Raw genomic sequence first — 17335 nt, 5'->3', positions numbered from 1 at the left:
ACAGCTCCGACCGTGACCTCCTGATGTTGTGCCTGTTTTTCCCTGGCTCTTATCCCAACTCTTGCAGGTGGTGATTCTGATCACGGATGGGAAATCCAGTGATTCCGTGGAAGAGGGAGCCCGTATCCTGCAGGATCAGGGGGTGACAGTGTTTGCTGTGGGTACGTGTGGCCACCAAAACCTCAGTGTGATCAATCCTCGTTCTTCTCCCTGGGGAATATTCTGGATTCACAGGAATCTTCCTAAAAACTGCTCCCAGGCTCATCCTTTGGCAACCACTGCAAGTCCAGGAAAATTGTTGTGTTCTTGGATATTTTTGTTGTTGCTGTCAATAACTGATTTATTCAGTGGGAATCGGTGATTTTGTATCTGTCAAAGCCACTTGGGAGTTCAGATGGAGTTCGATAAATGGTTCCATAAAAGTCAAAATGTTTTGATGTGACATTAAAAAAAAAAATAAAAAAAGAAGCAATTGAAAATGCTTTTGCTTCTGAAGGTTTCCCTTAATGGGGTTCAGGGACTGACTCAAAAAAGTCCTTCAGAGTAATTCCATGAGCAAGGAAAGGTTCCACTGCTCGCCTCATCCCCAAGAGTTAAATTCCACCAGTCAAATCCTTCCCTTCCCCAAATATTTCAGGGAATGACAGGAATGGTGGTGGGGTTTCAACACAAAGAGCAAGCAGGTCAGTTTGAATCACTGTGAGGTGAAAATGGGGGAAGGATTGATTTGTAGGGTGGGTTGTTCCCCCTGGAATTTTCAAGCAGCCTCCCAAAATCCTGCTCAGCACAGGAATGTCTCTGTATCCAATGGGAAGGATAAGGTTGGATCCTGCCCTGTTCCTCTTTTTTTCCACCTCTCAGCCCATTACCAGCAGTGAGACAATCTCTGTGACACGTCTGGAGAAATCCTGACCCCTTTTCCCTGGTGGAAGAGGCTTCCTCTGCTTCCCCCATCCAGCCCGAGACTCCAATCCTTGTTCCCTCCTTTTCCTTTTCAGCACAACCCAAAATTGGTGTCAAACTCAAAGCCCGGCACGTCGCACCCCCTTTCCAAAGCCTTCCCTGCCCCATGGATGATGTTTGATGTCCTTTTTTCCTGCTCTTTCCCTCCCCTAGGGATTAAGGATGCTGACAAGAACGAGCTGGGCAGGATTGCTTCAGATCCCGCTGCGGAGCACGTGCTTTACGTGGAGGATTTCCATCTGCTCCCAAATGTGGCTCCCAAACTGTCTCGGAGGCTCTGCTTCACCGCCTCGGAGCCACCACGTCCTGTCAAGCAGAGGGTGCAAGGTGTGTCCAGGTTCTCCCTCAATCCTGCTTTCCATCTGCTCAAACCGACCTCTGGATGTGCTTCCATGGGGATGGACTTCCCACATCCCTCTGAGGGAGCTTGAGGGGTCGGGTGGTCCTAGAGGAGCCACCAGCTCATGGAGCAGCTCCTGCTTTGGGATAGTGGTCCTGGGGGTTTTTCTTGTGGCTGCCTCTCCGTGGTTTGTTTAGGGATATCAGATCCTGGGAATTTTGATGCTGGATCAAACAAAGGGATCAGCAGTGGGATGGAGCAGCATCTCTGCTCCTTGGGGTATTTTGTTGTGGGATTGTCACAGGGAATTCTGGTGGCACAGCTCGGGGTCTGGACAAGAACTTCATTTCCTGCTGAAGATGCAAAGAGCAGCCAAAGGGATCTCCAAAGAGATCTCCAAAAATATCTCCAAAGAGATCTCCAAAGAGATCCAGATCTCTCCTCAAAGAGATCCTGACTGCAGTGAATCCAGAGGTGATGATGCTGAATTCTTGCCCTTTCTCAGCTCACGAGCTCATGAGAAGCTGAGTTAAAAGTTTGGGGTAGAAATGGGGGTAACTTCACCTGAGACTTCTAAGAGTCTCTATTTTTTTGCTTCTTCTGTGGTTCTGCAGCACTTCAGGGCTTCCTGTGACATTCCATGGAAATTCCAGGCTTCCTGTGACATTCCATGGGGAGTCCAAGCTTTCTGGCAGATTTCTCCAGTGGGGGAAGAAGGGCAGGGAGGAGCTGCTGCCTTGTGCATTAACCGGGTGTTCACTGGGGAAGTGTAACCAGAACCAATTTTGGTTTCCCGCTTCGTGCTGTCAAAAAACTGGCCCAAAAAAATTCTGCTGGAATATCTCCTGTCCAGAAGCAGATCCCAGGTGTCCCTGTGCTCCCTTAACCTGAGCGACATCCACGCCTTTCCCAGTGTGGAATATGTTGGCTCCATCCATGAACTTCCACACGTGGTGGAATGCAATCCAAACTTTTTCCTCTGTGTTTTTTGCAGATGAGCAGATCCTGGGCCCTCGGGATCTGCGTGTCAGCGAGCACAGCCACAGCTCCCTGAGGCTCTCATGGGTGGCAGCCACGGGCAGGGTGACAGGGTACCGTGTCCATGTCCACCCCTCGCTGCCACCGGGGCAGCCGGAGCCAGAGCACCAGCAGCAGGTAGGGTCATGTTCCCACTTCCCAGGGCACCAGTTGGGTTCCAGTTCCCAATGCTGGGTTCCAGTTCCCGGTGTTGTGAGGTCATCCTGTGTTGAGGGCTCCTGGTTAGGAGGTGGCACCACATCCCTCAGCCGTCTGAGTGGCAGCAGGATTGGCAGGAATTCCTGAGGGTTGAAGTGAAGGTGTAGATCCACCGTAGGATCCACCAGTTTCAGTTCCCAGTGTTGGGGGTTCATCCATGTTGAGGGAATGCCTGGTTAGGAGGTAGAACCACATCCCTCAGCCATCCCAGGCACAATGGAATTGGTGGGAATTCCTGAGGGTTGAAGTGAAGGTGTAGATCCACTGTGGGTGTAGATTCACAATGGGATCCACCAGTTAAAATTCCCAGTGTTGGGTTTCAGTTCCCAGTGTTGGGAGGTCATGCTTGGTTAGGAGGTGGCACCCAATCTTCTCAATATCCAATCCTTTTTCTTCTTTCTGATTGCCACCACTCAATCCCATCCAGCGTCCCTGGCAGCATCTCCTGCTTCCTCCTGCGTTCATGTTTTGGGTTTTGGGATTTTCCATGTCCTTGTGTGAGGGGTGCTGCCATGTGCTCCAGCTCATCCCACACCACACAAAGTTTGAGAGTAAGACTGAAGAGTAGAAGGTATTTGCCCTAAAAGCTTTGATTCCTAATAATAGAACAAAGCTATGAAATCTTAAATTATTAAGGTGAAGATTATTAATTGTATCAATTATTAAAATTGTATTTAACTGGAATGATCATCCTTGGCAGCTTCTGTGTTTTCCCTGTTATTATGAGACCCTGAAGTTCTGTTTCCATCTCATGCCCTCAGGTTACATCAAAATTTCCTTCCCTGAGCTTTAAAGGAACTTTCTTGATTGTTTTTCCTTCATTTTCTTCAAAGGAATTTGAGATCACCTTTACCCTTCATGCACTCTCCATGTTTTATTTCCTGGGCAATTCCATGGCCTGTTCCATGGGCTATTCCACAATTTGAGGATCATGTCTGGCTGAGGGCTCTAAGAGGCTCCTGCTGGTGGAAGTCACCTTGAGCAGGTGTGGAAGGTGACCTGATGTTCTGCGGTGGTGGTGTAACGGTGTCCCTTGTCCCCCTGTGTGACAGATGGAGGTGGATGGGGACACAACCACGGTGCTGGTGACAGATCTGAAGCCCAGCACCAAATACGTGCTGACGGTGAGGGCCAGCTATGGAGGGGCCCTCGGGGAGCCTGCAGCCATCAAAGGGAAAACAAGTGAGTGTCCTCTGTGGAAAACACCCAGCCCAAAGCTGGAGAAGATGGATGGATGGATGGATGGATGGATGGATGGATGGATGGATGGATGGATGGATGGATGGATGATGGATGGATGGATGGATGATGGATGGATGGATGGATGATGGATGGATGATGGATGGATAAGGGATGGATGGATGATGGATGATGGATGGATGGATGGATGGATGGAGGGAGATGGATGGAGGGAGATGGATGGATGGATGGATGTGGATGATGGATGTGGATGTGGATGGATGGATGCATGGATGGATGGATGATGGATGGATGATGGATAGATGTGGATGGATGATGGACGGACGGATGGACGGACGGATGGATGGAGATGGATGGATGGATGGACGGATGCATGGATGGATGGATGGACGGACAGATGGACAGATGGACGGATGGATGGACGGATGCATGGATGCATGAATGGATGGATGGATGATGGATGGACGGATGCATGGATGCATGGATGGATGATGGATGGATGGATGGATGGATGGATGGATGATGGATGGATGGATGGACAGATGCATGGATGCATGGATGTCGCATGTGCTTGGAGCTCCAAAGTTTATTAGAGAAGCTCCTGTTGAGTCTCAAGGTGCAGGAAGGACTCCTTGGCCTTCCAGATTGCTCCAAGAGGAGCCTGGATAGGGCTGGATCCAATCCCACCTCTGGATTATCAATGGATTAAATCTAAGGAGTTATAGAGGTGTGGTTGAACCTTTGCCCAAGGATTAAAGATGGCAAACCAGGCATATTTGTATTAAAATCAATGATTTCTTATGATAAATGAGTAGATAAAAAGATCTTAATCAGAATTATTTGCTGCACAGTAGAGAAGCTAAAACTACCAGGATAGAATTGTGCACTTTATCAAAGTAATTATACTGTAGTAATTATGTTAAAGTAATTATCTTGAAGTAATTGTAATACAATTAGCAAAAAATCACAATTATTGAAGCAGAGATTGATGTCACTCACCCAGACCAATGTCCAGGGGCAAATCTCTTCTGCTGACTCTCGAGGAGTGACTTTCAGGGGTGTCCCCACCCAAAGGAGGAATCCTCATTCCCAAGGAGGGATATAGGGATATGTCAGGACAATGTCTCCTGGCACGACTCTGGAAACAATCCAGGATAGAGATTTCCAGGCACTCCAGGATAGAGGAGAGTCCTTGGAAGGACTTTTCCTTGGAAGAACCAGCTGAGGATGATGCTGTGAATTCCTTGCTTGCCCTGGCAAACCACTTCTGCTGACCCTCGAGGGGTGAATTTGAGGAGTGTCCCCACCCAAAGCAGGAATCTCAATTCCCAGGAAGGGATACGGAGATATGTCAAGGGAACGTTTGAAAGTGGGACTGGACTTTTGTCATCTCTGCCTTTAGGAATTTTCAGAGTTTAAGGGGTTCACTAATCCCACTCACATCCCTGGATGAAGCACGAATCCCACTTTTCCCAAGGAGTTTTGTAAAGAATTATTCCTTTCTTCCCTGTCTGCTGTTCCTCCCCGCATCCTCTGCGATGTCTGGAATTCTTTGTCTTCTTGAGGGAAGATCTCTGACAGGATGAATAAATAAAGCTCCTCAATGAGGTTTGACTCATCTGTACTTGCCAGGAAGAAGATGGAATGTCTTTATGGGTGGAAATAAAGCCGTTTGATCTCTCCTCTTATTATCCCCAACACGAAGCCAGAGGCAGGAGCTATAAATCCGTCTGCCATGGCTGGCTGGATCCAAGTGGGCTCCTCTCCCTTGGAATTGTGGCTGTGGGAGCAAAGCAGGGTTTGATTCATGGCTTTGATTCCTGTTCAGCCTGCAAGAACTGCGGAGTTTCCCCTGCCCAGGGCAGATTTCCTCTGCTTGTCAGAGTGTATTTCAGATCCCAACACCATTCCCAGAGAAAACTCCCAAACTTTCTGCCTTGGGATGTTTCGTTCCTATTTTCAAGTGGAAAAAAGGGTTGGCAGGAGGGGGGATTGTTGGTTTTAAGAAATCAGCTGAGGGAGAGTTGGTGCTTCACCTCCTTGTGTCTCTCTGTCCCTGAAAAGATTTTCCAAGGATCTTTTCCATTATTCTGGCACTGCCACCTCCATTTCTGTCCTTATTTTTGTGTCCCCAAAGCTCCTGTGCCTCCAGTCACCAATTTCCGGGTGATAGAAGAAGGACTTTTCAGCCTGAAGGTGGCTTGGACACCTCCCCTGGGAAAACTGGAGGGCTACAAGATCTACATCCCCAGGGGTGAGTTTTGTTGATTTTTAATTAATTTAAATCAATTTTTAGTTGATTTTTCTTGATTTTTCTTAGTGTTTGCTTTAAAAAGAGCAGTGATCACCAAAAGAGTGATCCAGCAACCAAGGGAAAGTGCTGTTAACTCCTGGAATGACTCTGGAAAGAGTCCAGGATAGACTTTTCCAATATTGTAGTTCATCCAGGATAGAGGAGAGTCCTTGGAAGGACTCTTCCTTGGAAGAACCAGCTGAGGATGATGCTGTGAATTCCTTGTTTGCCCTGGCACATCCAGATGTTTTTCCCACTCAAGTCCCTGCTCTGGTGGGGATTTGGGATGAGTTCAAGCCTTTGGGATGCCTCCCACTCCCTTCTGTGGAATCTGAGGGACAGCACAGCCAGAATTCTGAGCACCACATGGATTGGCAGACTCCAGCCACACCCCTGAGCCATCTCCATGGTGTGAAGACCTCCCTATGGGATTTAGCCTCCTGGAAAGGCTTCACCATCCCTTTTCTCCTTGATTTTGCAGCCAACAAGCCCGGCATGACCCTTGAGCAGATCCTGCGGGGCGATGTCTCTTCCCACCTGCTGGAAAACTTGCAGGAGGACAGGGAATACAGCATCAGCATCTACGCCGTGTATCCTGAGGGCCCGAGCCAGCCCGTGGCTGCTCTGGGGAGGACACGTAAGAGCCGTGACCCCGTGGTTGGTCCCTTTTGTCCCCAGCTGTTGTGTCCCCACCTCAGAGCTGATGCCCTCATGCAGGACCTTCCCAGTTCCATCCTAACTCTGCCCCCATGGACATCCTCAAGGCCATCCTGCAGTTTGGGGAATGTGGGAGATCGTTTTCCCTCCTGTTTTGCACCCACGCTTCACAAGGTTGGCGCTTGGAGATGTTTGGTCCTGGACAGTCACAGGTTGGGCTGTTCTGCTTCTGGTTTAGGAGATTCCCCTGGGCAGGAGCTCCTGGAAATCCCTCTCATGGAATCATTAAGGCTGGAGAAACCCTTGGAGATCCCCGAATCCAACCATCCCCAGCACCGCCATGTCCCCAAATGCCACATCTACTTGGCTCTGAAGTCCTTCCAAGGACGTGACTCCAACTCTTCTGACCACCCTTTCCATGAAGAAGATTTTCCCAATATCCAACCCAAACCTCTCCTGGCACATTTTGAGGCCATTCGCTCTTGTCCTGTCCCTCATCCCATGGGAGCAGAGCCCAGTCCCACCTGGCCACCTCCTTTCAGGTGTTCCCTTCACCCAGCTGAGCTGGAGGAACATTCATGGAGAGCCAGCAAAGTCCTCCACTCCCAAGTGGATGCTCTGAAATTTTCTTCCCTGTCCTCCTTCCAGTGAAGCTCCTGCCTGTGGAAAACCTCTTGCTGCAGAACGAGACCACGGACACGCTCCAGGCCCGGTGGAGCCCTGTCCGGGGAGCAACGGGATACAGGCTCACCTGGACATCAGCAGGTACGGACAGGGTGGGATTCAGGCTCACCTGGACATCAGCAGGTACAGACAGGGGTGGGATTCAGGCTCACCTGGACATCAGGTATGGACAGGATGGGATTCAGGCTCACCTGGACATCAGCAGGTATGGACAGGGCTGGGATTCAGGCTCACCTGGACATCAGCAGGTACAGACAAGGTGAGATTCAGGCTCACCTGGACATCAGGTATGGAGAGGGGTGGGATTCAGGCTCACCTGGACATCAGCAGGTACAGACAGAGTGGGATTCAGGCTCACCTGGACATCAGGTATGGATAGGGCTGGAGGTGTCTGCCACTGAGCAAAGCATGGAAAGATGGGAGCTGTGAGATTCCCAAGGTGTTGGATACACTTTGGATTGGATTCCATCTTTGTCCAGAGGGAATTGGGGGTTTTCTCAGGGTCTGTGACCGGTGGAGTTCTCTCTGCCATGGATGCAAAAATTCCTGCTGTGGCTCTGTGTGAAGCAGGCTGGTGGATATCCAGCCTTGCTACATGGAATTATTATTCCATGGATTTACTGGACCTGAGGAGCCTTGGAATAGCTGAGAGGAGCTGGGAAAACCCTCCCTGCAGAGCTGCACAGCCCCTGAGTATTTGGGGTCACCCATTTTTTGGGGGACAATTTAGTACATGACTTTTGGGGGGACAGCCTGGAAGTGCCTGTGCTTGTTGCTTTCCTCTCTGCAGCACCAAAACCAGGCTGCATCCCCCAGAATCCTCATTTTTAGGCAAATTTGGGTGTTTGGAGACAGATCCACCTTTGCAGCTGGAGCTTTTCCCCTGACCTGAACCCAAAGATATTTTCCTGGGTGCTGGGAGTGAGAAATTCTGGTTTGACGGCAGATTTTGGCCCTGGGAGATGGACGTTTCTGGAGCTCAGGGATGTCAGGACACCTGGGCTCTATCCCAGGCTTTGAATAAAAACCGCATTTCCACTCCCTCAGCTCCCCTGGTTATGATGGAAGGAGGCATCTCCCACCAGGAGAGGCGGGGATTAGTGGGAAAACAGCTCCAAAGGTCACCAAAGGAGGGAAAAATCTTCACAGGGAAGACATAAAACAGCTTTTATGCTTTGTCATAAAAAAACAACACCCCAAAACTCAGCAGTTTGCCCAGGCTGTGCCAAATATCCCGGCTAGGAAAGGAGCTCGGCTGGGGACACTGAAGGGACAGTGGTACAACCTCCTCAGGTAGAACAGGAAGAACACATCACCTCCACCCCGAATTTCCAGCTGCTTTTCCACCTGATACCAGCTCACCCCAATTCCACCCCAATTCCAGGGGTGGAGAAATCCCAAGGGCAGCCCCCCCCGGCCTCGGGGTCCTCTCCCCACACTCCCGGAATTAGGGATGTAGCGATGGGATCCAGACCCTGCCACCCATCCCAAGCACGGGAGGGGTTTGGTTTTCCTCGTCTGACTTTTAAAACCGGGATTAGATAAACACAAACTGGAGATGGGAGCTGTGGAGAGCGGGTGGGAAAAGGGGGATGGGGCTCCGGCTGCTGCTGGAACAGAAAATGGGGACGTGGCACCATCCAGTGACCAAACTGGAAAAGACATTTTCCCTCCTTTAGAGGTTTTCCTCAACATCCTGCTGCCTGCACCTCCCTGACCCTGGGAATCAGGGATTCAAAATTCGGGATTTCGAATTCGGCATCACAGGAATTCGGTTTTAACTCTTCTCCTGCTGGGCTGGGTTTAGCTGAGCCGGGTTTAGCCGAGCCGGGTTTAGCCCACAACAAGGACATTAAAACTGCTTTTTGGGGCATTTGCTTTGCTTTGCGAATCCATGGGTTGCCTCAGTGATCCCGGAACTCTTCCCGGATGGATGTGGATTATTTCCACCCGCAGCCACCTGGGGTGGTCCCGGTGTGCTGCAGGGTGGGGTGGGCTGAGCTGGGGGACACTTTCCCTTCACAGAGGGCAGCATCCAGGACGTGACCCTCGGCAGCTCCTACAGCTACTACATGATCCAGGGGCTGGAGCCGGGCACGGAGCACACAGTGACCATCAACCCCGTCTTTGGGGACATCGAGGGACCGGTGGTGACTGGCAAAGCCACCACGGGTGAGTGTCCCATGTCAGCTCCTGCAGACCCGGGGGTGCTGACACAGAGTTGGCGTCACTTCTGCCACTTCTCTGCGTCGTTGGGTTTGGGGACCTCTTTGAAGCTGTTGGGACCTCGGTGGAACTGGGAAACTCTTCTCTCTTGCAGTGGCATCCAGCACTGTCCAGATGCTGAAAGTGAGCGAGATTTCCATCAACAGCCTCCTGGTATCCTGGGATTCGGTCACGGGAGCCACCGGGTACAGGGTGGCCTGGGGTCCGACACCAGGTGAGATCCGTCCCTGCTCTCCCCGGAATGGGAGAAGCTCAGGAGTGCTGGGATTACGGCAGGTCCAGCTCTGAGCAGCCTCTCCCACAATTCCAGAGCATGAACTGAAGCCAGGGATTATTCCTGGCCCTGCGGCACCAACCTGGCCCCAGCCCAACACAGAGTGAGTCCCCAGGAAGGAGACAGGGAACATTCCCAGATTCCTGTGGTCCCTGGATGTGAGATGGTTTGGATTCAGTTCCTCTCAGCTGGTTTGGGTAGTCTAGGTATTAAAATTCCAGAATAAATAACCACAGGAAAACTCTCCCGTGCCCGGGTGAACACATGGAATCCCAACATCACTGAGGTTGGAAAAGACCTCCAAATCCAACCTGTGCCAAATCCCCACCTTGTGATGGAAGTGCCACATCCAGTTGTTCCTTGGATGCCTTCAGGGATGAGGACTCCAAACCTCCCTGGGCAACCCCTTCCAATGCCTGACCATCAGGAAATTCCCCCTGAATTGTTCTGGAACAGGTGTCCTCCAGCAGAAGGAATGTGGTGGATTTCCCGGGATTCAAGAGAGCCGCTCTCCGGACTCTTTCTCCTCTCGTGTTTTATTTTCTCTTCCAAAGAATTCTTTGGCAAGGACCGTCCCCGTCACCTGGCCCTCAGCAAGTCGGTGACGTCCCACCAGCTCCGCAGCCTGGCCCCTGACACCGAGTACGTGATTTCTCTGTCCGTGCTCTTCGGCTCCGGGGAGGGCCCCGGGATCACCACCTCGGCCAGGACGGGTGAGTGCGGGTAGGACGGTGGAGTAGCTACTACGGAACGCAACCTCTGTGTATCTGGTGTGTACCCCTGTCTGTTCCTGTGCTCTGGGCTTGGGAAGAGATTCAGATTCACAAGATCCCAGAATGGTTGAGCTTGGAAGGGTTGGAAGCCCATCTTGTTCCAGCACCTCCCACTATCCCAGGTTGCTCCAAGCCCTGTGCAGGCTGGCCTGGGACAATTCCAAGGATAGAGCAGACACAGCTTCTCTGGGAAACCTGTGCCAGGGTCTCCCCATCCTCACAGCCAGGAATTCCTTCCCAAAATCCAACCTCAACCTGCTCCCATGCAGTTTAAAGCCACTCTCCCTTATCTGAAGTTCCTTCCCAGTGGTGAAGTGCCCAATCTGCACTCACTGAGCTTCCAGGTATCCCAAAATTCACACCAATATTGTCCTCCACATTGTTAGAACACATCCGAAAAACACCTGAAAAATAGGAAATCTGGGCAAAATCTGTTCTAGGAAAAGATAGGAAGATAAAGAGGGTGGAACATCCTGGTGCAGTCCTTTTTGCTTGGTGGTAAGTGCTGCCTCCTGCCTCAAAGAATTCCATAATTCCAAAGGAATCTTTCTGGGAGATCAGATTCCCTGGATAAGAGGCAGCAGGTGCAAATCCTTTGTGTAAAATGGGGGAAGTTGAGGCACAAACCTTGTCACACTCTCTCAAACTTCTGGGCTGCTGCCCTGGGAGCAGGGGACAGGCAGGACCACTGATCCAAAAGCAGAGGTGGGATTCTTGGAAGAGGTTCCAAAGTGGCAGCAGGTGACTGGAAACCCTGGAATACCACATGGAGAAAATGGTCTCACCCTTGTGAGGAAGAGAACGGGGAATGTTCGGCAGCTGTGAGAGCTCTGGGTGGGTGTTTCACCTGGGGCACTGGGATATGGATCCCCTGACTCCATGGATCCCTGAGCCCAAGGATCCTGACATGGATCCCCTGACTCCATGGATCCCTGAGCCCAAGGATCCTGATATGGATCTCCTGACTCCATGGATCTCCTGACTCCATGGATCCTGATATGGATCTCCTGACTCCATGGATCCCTGAACCCAAGGATCCTGATATGGATCTCCTGACTCCATGGATCCCTGAGCCCAAGGATCCTGATATGGATCTCCTGACTCCATGGATCTCCTGACTCCATGGATCCCTGAGCCCAAGGATCCTGATATGGATCTCCTGACTCCATGGATCTCCTGACTCCATGGATCCTGATATGGATCTCCTGACTCCATGGATCCCTGAGCCCAAGGATCCTGATATGGATCTCCTGACTCCATGGATCTCCTGACTCCATGGATCCCTGAGCCCAAGGATCCTGATATGGATCTCCTGACTCCATGGATCCCTGAGCCCAAGGATCCTGATATGGATCTCCTGACTCCATGGATCCCTGAACCCAAGGATCCTGATATGGATCTCCTGACTCCATGGATCTCCTGACTCCATGGATCCTGATATGGATCTCCTGACTCCATGGATCCCTGAGCCCAAGGATCCTGATATGGATCTCCTGACTCCATGGATCTCCTGACTCCATGGATCCCTGAGCCCAAGGATCCTGACATGGATCTCCTGACTCCATGGATCCCTGAACCCAAGGATCCTGACATGGATCCCCTGACTCCATGAATCCCTGAACCCAAGGATCCTGACATGGATCTCCTGACTCCATGGATCCCTGAGCCCAAGGATCCTGACATGGATCTCCTGACTCCATGGATCCCAAGGCCTGGCCTGGCCTTGCTCCCATTGGATCTGGGCAGGACGTGCTCCTTGATAACCTTGATGACCTTGGTGTCTCTCCAGGAGATGAGGATGAGGAGACACCAAGGATAAGCAAAGACCCTTTGATATAATTTTAACTCATTAACGCGTCAGTGATGAGCCTTTGGGCAGGAATCAGGATGCTCCTGATGTTGTCCCCATCCTGCAGCTCCTCTGGGATCTGTCTCCAACTTCAAGGTGATGTCCCACACCAGCACCAGCCTGTCCTTGGCCTGGAGCGCCACAGCCGCTGCCACCAAATTCAAACTCACCTGGAGCCCCATGGGAGCAGGCAAAGGTGAGCAGGGGAAGCACATTCCAGGCACCTTCCCAAATTCTTGACCTGCTTCTGGGGGTAGGAAAGAGATCCCACGGCTGGGAAACTTGGTCCCGTTGGTGATGGCTCCTCTTCCTTGTTCTGATGGTTTTATTGATGGAGATAATCCCCAGAGCTCTGGGACAGCAGGGCAGCAATTTCCTTTGGAGGAAGGAAATGAACTCCAGGCTCTGAAATATCCCTGTTTTTCCAGGAAAACAGGTTGCCAGGACTCGCTACCTGGGCAGCAGAGTGTTGGCTCATCGGATTGAGCACCTGGTGCCCAACACCCTGTACAGGGTCGGTGTCCGGGCTGTGTTCAGCAGGACCGAGGGGCCAGAGGTGGTCCTGACTCACCACACAGGTAATTCCTGCTGGAAAAACCCTCCTTGAGTTGGGATGCAAAGCTTGGATTGGTCTCGGGCATGGGATTGGCTCTGTTGGTCAGAGGCCTGGTGATAAAAACACCAAAGTTTTGGGTTCAATCCTCGTGTTCATCCATTTGAGACTTGGACTCCATGATTCTGGTGGAGATATCCAAGATATCCTGTGGATGGTGGAGGCACGAGCTGGTGGTAATAATCCATGGCTGTTCCCATGGGAGTGGACACATCCTTCTGGCATGTTGGACAATCTTGGATTTATCAACACAATTCCCAGAGCTATTTATCCACCCAGGGAATGCAGGAGCCTCTCTGCAGGCACCACCCAGGGTCATCACCAGCCTTCACTCTTGAGGTTTGGGGAATTCCTTGGATTGTGGCTTTGCCTCTTCCAACACAGAATTCTGGCTCCTTCCAGTGTCTTTTTCACCAAATTCCATGAGTTTTTCGTGGAATTTGAAGATGTGTCTGGATGATCCATCCTTTCTTGGAGCTTTTCTCGTGTCCCTTTGTGTGCCACCAGTTTGGTGTGGGTGGTAAGAGATGTGGATGAGATTCCTCAGCTGGGAATCCATGGATCCATTAGGAATTTCAGCCTGGCATCCTGGGTAATGTTTGGAAAGTAGATATTGATTGAATGCCCAAATTCTTCTCCTCCACCACAGCTTGGAGCCAGGGTGCTGCTCTGGGGCTGAGCTGAAATCTTATCCTGGCTCATTTTTCCAGCTCCTTCTGGAGATTCCAACCCCACCCTGACCATCCAGGACCTGAGGGTTACTGACACCGGTGTAAACACTTTGAAGCTGGCTTGGAAAAAGCTTCCTGGGATAAGTCACTACAAGGTATCCTGGGAGCCATCCAATGGTAAGAATCCCGATCTGTTGGTCAGGGAGCACAAGGAACCAACAAAAATGGGGAGTTTGGCACAGGAAATTCCTTTTTCCATGGGTGCTTGGGGCAGGAGGGGATTTTAATGTCTGCTGGGGCAGTTTGGACTCCTCTGAGCCTTGAGCTAAGCTTTAGGCTCTAACCAAGGATATAAATATAGCTGGGATTTGGGAATTCCAAGAATCAGTTCCTTTCCGTAATTGTGACTGGACGTCTCTGATGCCTGTGCCTCAGTTTCCCCGTGGGAAAAATGAGTTCCTGACTCTCCTCCCTGGCCAGGTGCTGTCAGATGCGCATGAAGCTGCTGTAGCAATGACTCTTACACTTCCCTTTCCATGGGCACCGCGGGTTTTTTGGGATGTCTCCTCTCAGGCGACTCGGAATCCTCCCAGCTGGTCCCAGCGGATGCCGCTTCCTTTGCCATTCCCAAACTGAAGGACAACACCAGCTACACCATCTCCGTGTCTGCGGTGGGAAAGGGACGGGAGGGAAAGCCCGCGGTGCTCACAGCCAGAACCTGTGAGTATGGGATTCATGGCTTGGGATAAGAGCATCTCCATAGGGGACTGAAGAAAAAGAGCAATTTTGGCTGATGGACACCTTATTCCTGGAATTCCAGAATGTTCTGGGTTGGAAGGGGCCTTGAATATCATCCACTTCCAACACCTTCCGTAGGCCAGGTTGCTCTAAGCTCCATCCAGTCCGGCCTTGTTTCTTCTCAGATCCCACCAAAAACCAGGCATTGATCCTTTCTTCTTATTATTGAGGATTATTGGGATTTCCCTGTCTTCCTCTGCCAATAATCCCCATTTTTGTGGCACGTTATCTTGGAATTCCCTCTTTATGCAATATCTTGACCATTTCCAGCAGGAAAAGGCCAACATTCCTCATGAGTTGTGCCAAAACGGGCAGGTTTGGAGATCAGAGGGGAAAGTCAGGGATGTGGGGACAACACTGGGATTTCAGGGAGCATCTGGGAAAAAAATCGCAGGAAAAACTTCATTACCCATCCCAAAAACTCACGTTTCAATCAGTTTAGAGTCCAGACTGAAGATCTGGCAATATTTCCCTCAGTTCCCACCAAATGAGAACCTGATCTGATCCAACTTCTTGGAAAACACCTGAAGTGCTGGAGGAACTCCTTCCTCTCCCCGGAATGGAATTTGGGAGGCAGAAATGTCCCCAGAGCTGTTTCCAGCCCCTAAAATTTGTTCCTTGCTTCTCCAACAGTGGATTTTCCCAAAGTGGCGGAATTCACAGTGCAGGAGGCCACGGATTCCAGCGTTTTGTTGTCCTGGGATGCTGTTCCTGGAGCATCCCTGTATTTACTGACGTGGGGATTGTCCTCAGGTAATGTTTGGTGCGGGGAGGAAACCCTGATCCATCCCTTGGACTCCTCTGGATCCGGATTAGCAAGAGAACCCTGGGGTTTCCATGGGTTCCTTCATCTCAGCTTCTCCATTTGGCTGAAAAAGAGGGAAAAATGGGAGCTGGAGGAGGCTCACAAAATGTCCCATTTGGCCATTGCAAAGTCCTTGGAGGACGAAAAAAAGGAGGGGTGGGAATAGCTCAGGAAAAAAGGAATTTTGGCATTATCTGTGTCCCTTCCTGTCCATCAAATCAAAGGTGGATTTTTGTCACCCGTAAAACCTTGTTCTTACCTGTTTAAAATCTCTGCTCTACTGTGAAGAACTTAAAAAAAAAAATAATTACTTAATCTTTCCTCACCGTTCCTTTTCCCAATTTGGCTTTTCAGGATTTTCCCTTTTAAAGCACCGACTCCATGATTGTTTCCTGGATTGGACTAAAATCCTCTTTGAGTTTGGAGTTTTCTGTCTCTGTGGCTTCAACCACAAACTTTTTCCCAGGATCAGTTCTTGTCCAAAGTCACTAAAGAAACCAAATCCAACAGAATTCCCTGCAGTTCTTTCGGCTCTACCAGGAGCTTTAATTTATTTTTTTTATTATTATTTTTTTTTTTTTTTAATTCCAAGGATATTTCAGGATTGGCAGCTCCATACCTGCAGGTTGTGTCACTCAGGATGAACAGCCCCATGACAGCAGCATTTTTTTGGGATAAATATTATGGAAGAGTGATTTGGGAATGGAACATTTGGATCTCTGGGGTGATTTTAGTGATTTAAAGCAACTGTTCCCTTTCCTGTGCTGTGCTGTTCAAATATTGATCCAGAAGGATTCAGAAATCCCTGATTTCAGAGCAGTCTGGGAATAGGGAATGGATAATCCCACGTCTGACAGTCCCTCCATCGATCCTGCTGGAATGGGTTTATAAATATTGATTTCCCATCACCGGCAGATGAATCCTGACCCCACCTCTCCACAGGATAAAATTTATGCTCCTGAGTGAGTAATTCCAATTTTTCCTGGGTAGTTATCCCAGCAGCCAACACTGGTGTATAAAAGCAATTAAGAATTTGGTCGTTATTTTTTGTCTTGATTAATTTTTCTCCACACAACTTGATTTTTTTTCCTAAATGAGCATTTCCTTGCTCCCTTTTAAGCTCATTGAATGCCCTTTTCCCATCTCATTCCATCCAGCCTGTCCCATAAAAAAACTGGATCCCTTTCTCTTCCACTTGGGATCATCAGAAAAAATAAACCAATTATGGCTATTTTGATTTGACTTTCCAAAAAGAGTTTAAGTCAAATTTCAAGAGGGATTTTACTCTTTTATTTAAAGGAGGAAAACCTCCCCTCTGAAAATTTTTGTGGAGAATTGAGAACAACGAACTGGATTTGATCTTTGGAGATCTTTTCCAACCTCAATTCCATGAGTTGATGACAGATTATTTGCACTGATTTTATTTCTTGCCATAAAGACTGAGCTTTTGGGGTGATTTTTTTTAAAGCAAAATGTTATTTCAGAATAAAAAAGATACAAATTCCACTTTGAACAGTGTCAAATTCATCATTTATTATTTCTAAAGCAAGGCACTTAGGAAACGTCAATCATTATTTTAAATCAAAACTATGAATTGTGTGCAACCAAATTCCTCAGTCACATTTGATTTTATTTTTCATCAAACTTTCCATTAATTCCCAAAAAGAATCTTATTTCTATCCATAAGAACCACTGGATAAAAATTGGTCTCTCAGCCTTGAGCACCACTTGCACCAAATCCCCTAAATTCTTGCATAAATTCCAATTTTTTTTCCTTTCTATTGCACAAAATCAACCTAATTTCATCTGGTTTAGGACCTGACCATTGCACTTTGTAAATTATTTACTTTTGCCTCTTCTCCAAATCCTGGGAATCATCTCATCCCCAAATTCCTCTTTTCCAACAGTGATGCCACAGAAGTGGGAATTCCCCCGAGTTTTTCTGGCTCCCAG

At 49.5% G+C, this 17335-nt stretch overlaps 1 protein-coding gene across 1 annotated transcript in view; it reads left to right on the top strand.

The window, feature by feature from the left end:
- The window catches only part of LOC131592669 (collagen alpha-1(VII) chain-like), an 81805-nt gene that overhangs the window by 4635 nt on the left and 59835 nt on the right, over window positions 1-17335 (top strand). The window contains 15 exon segments of the mRNA XM_058864342.1: window positions 68-161; window positions 1117-1290; window positions 2298-2458; window positions 3592-3721; window positions 5877-5993; window positions 6514-6669; window positions 7338-7454; window positions 9399-9545; window positions 9694-9813; window positions 10428-10586; window positions 12563-12691; window positions 12924-13073; window positions 13819-13956; window positions 14353-14499; window positions 15211-15330. Coding sequence (XP_058720325.1) covers window positions 68-161; window positions 1117-1290; window positions 2298-2458; window positions 3592-3721; window positions 5877-5993; window positions 6514-6669; window positions 7338-7454; window positions 9399-9545; window positions 9694-9813; window positions 10428-10586; window positions 12563-12691; window positions 12924-13073; window positions 13819-13956; window positions 14353-14499; window positions 15211-15330 — 2059 coding nt within the window.

This window comes from Poecile atricapillus, chromosome Z (genome assembly GCF_030490865.1).
Source record: "Poecile atricapillus isolate bPoeAtr1 chromosome Z, bPoeAtr1.hap1, whole genome shotgun sequence".
Lineage (NCBI taxonomy): Eukaryota > Metazoa > Chordata > Aves > Passeriformes > Paridae > Poecile > Poecile atricapillus.
Note: the sequence above shows the minus strand (reverse complement) of the source record. Positions and strands in the feature narration are given on the sequence as shown.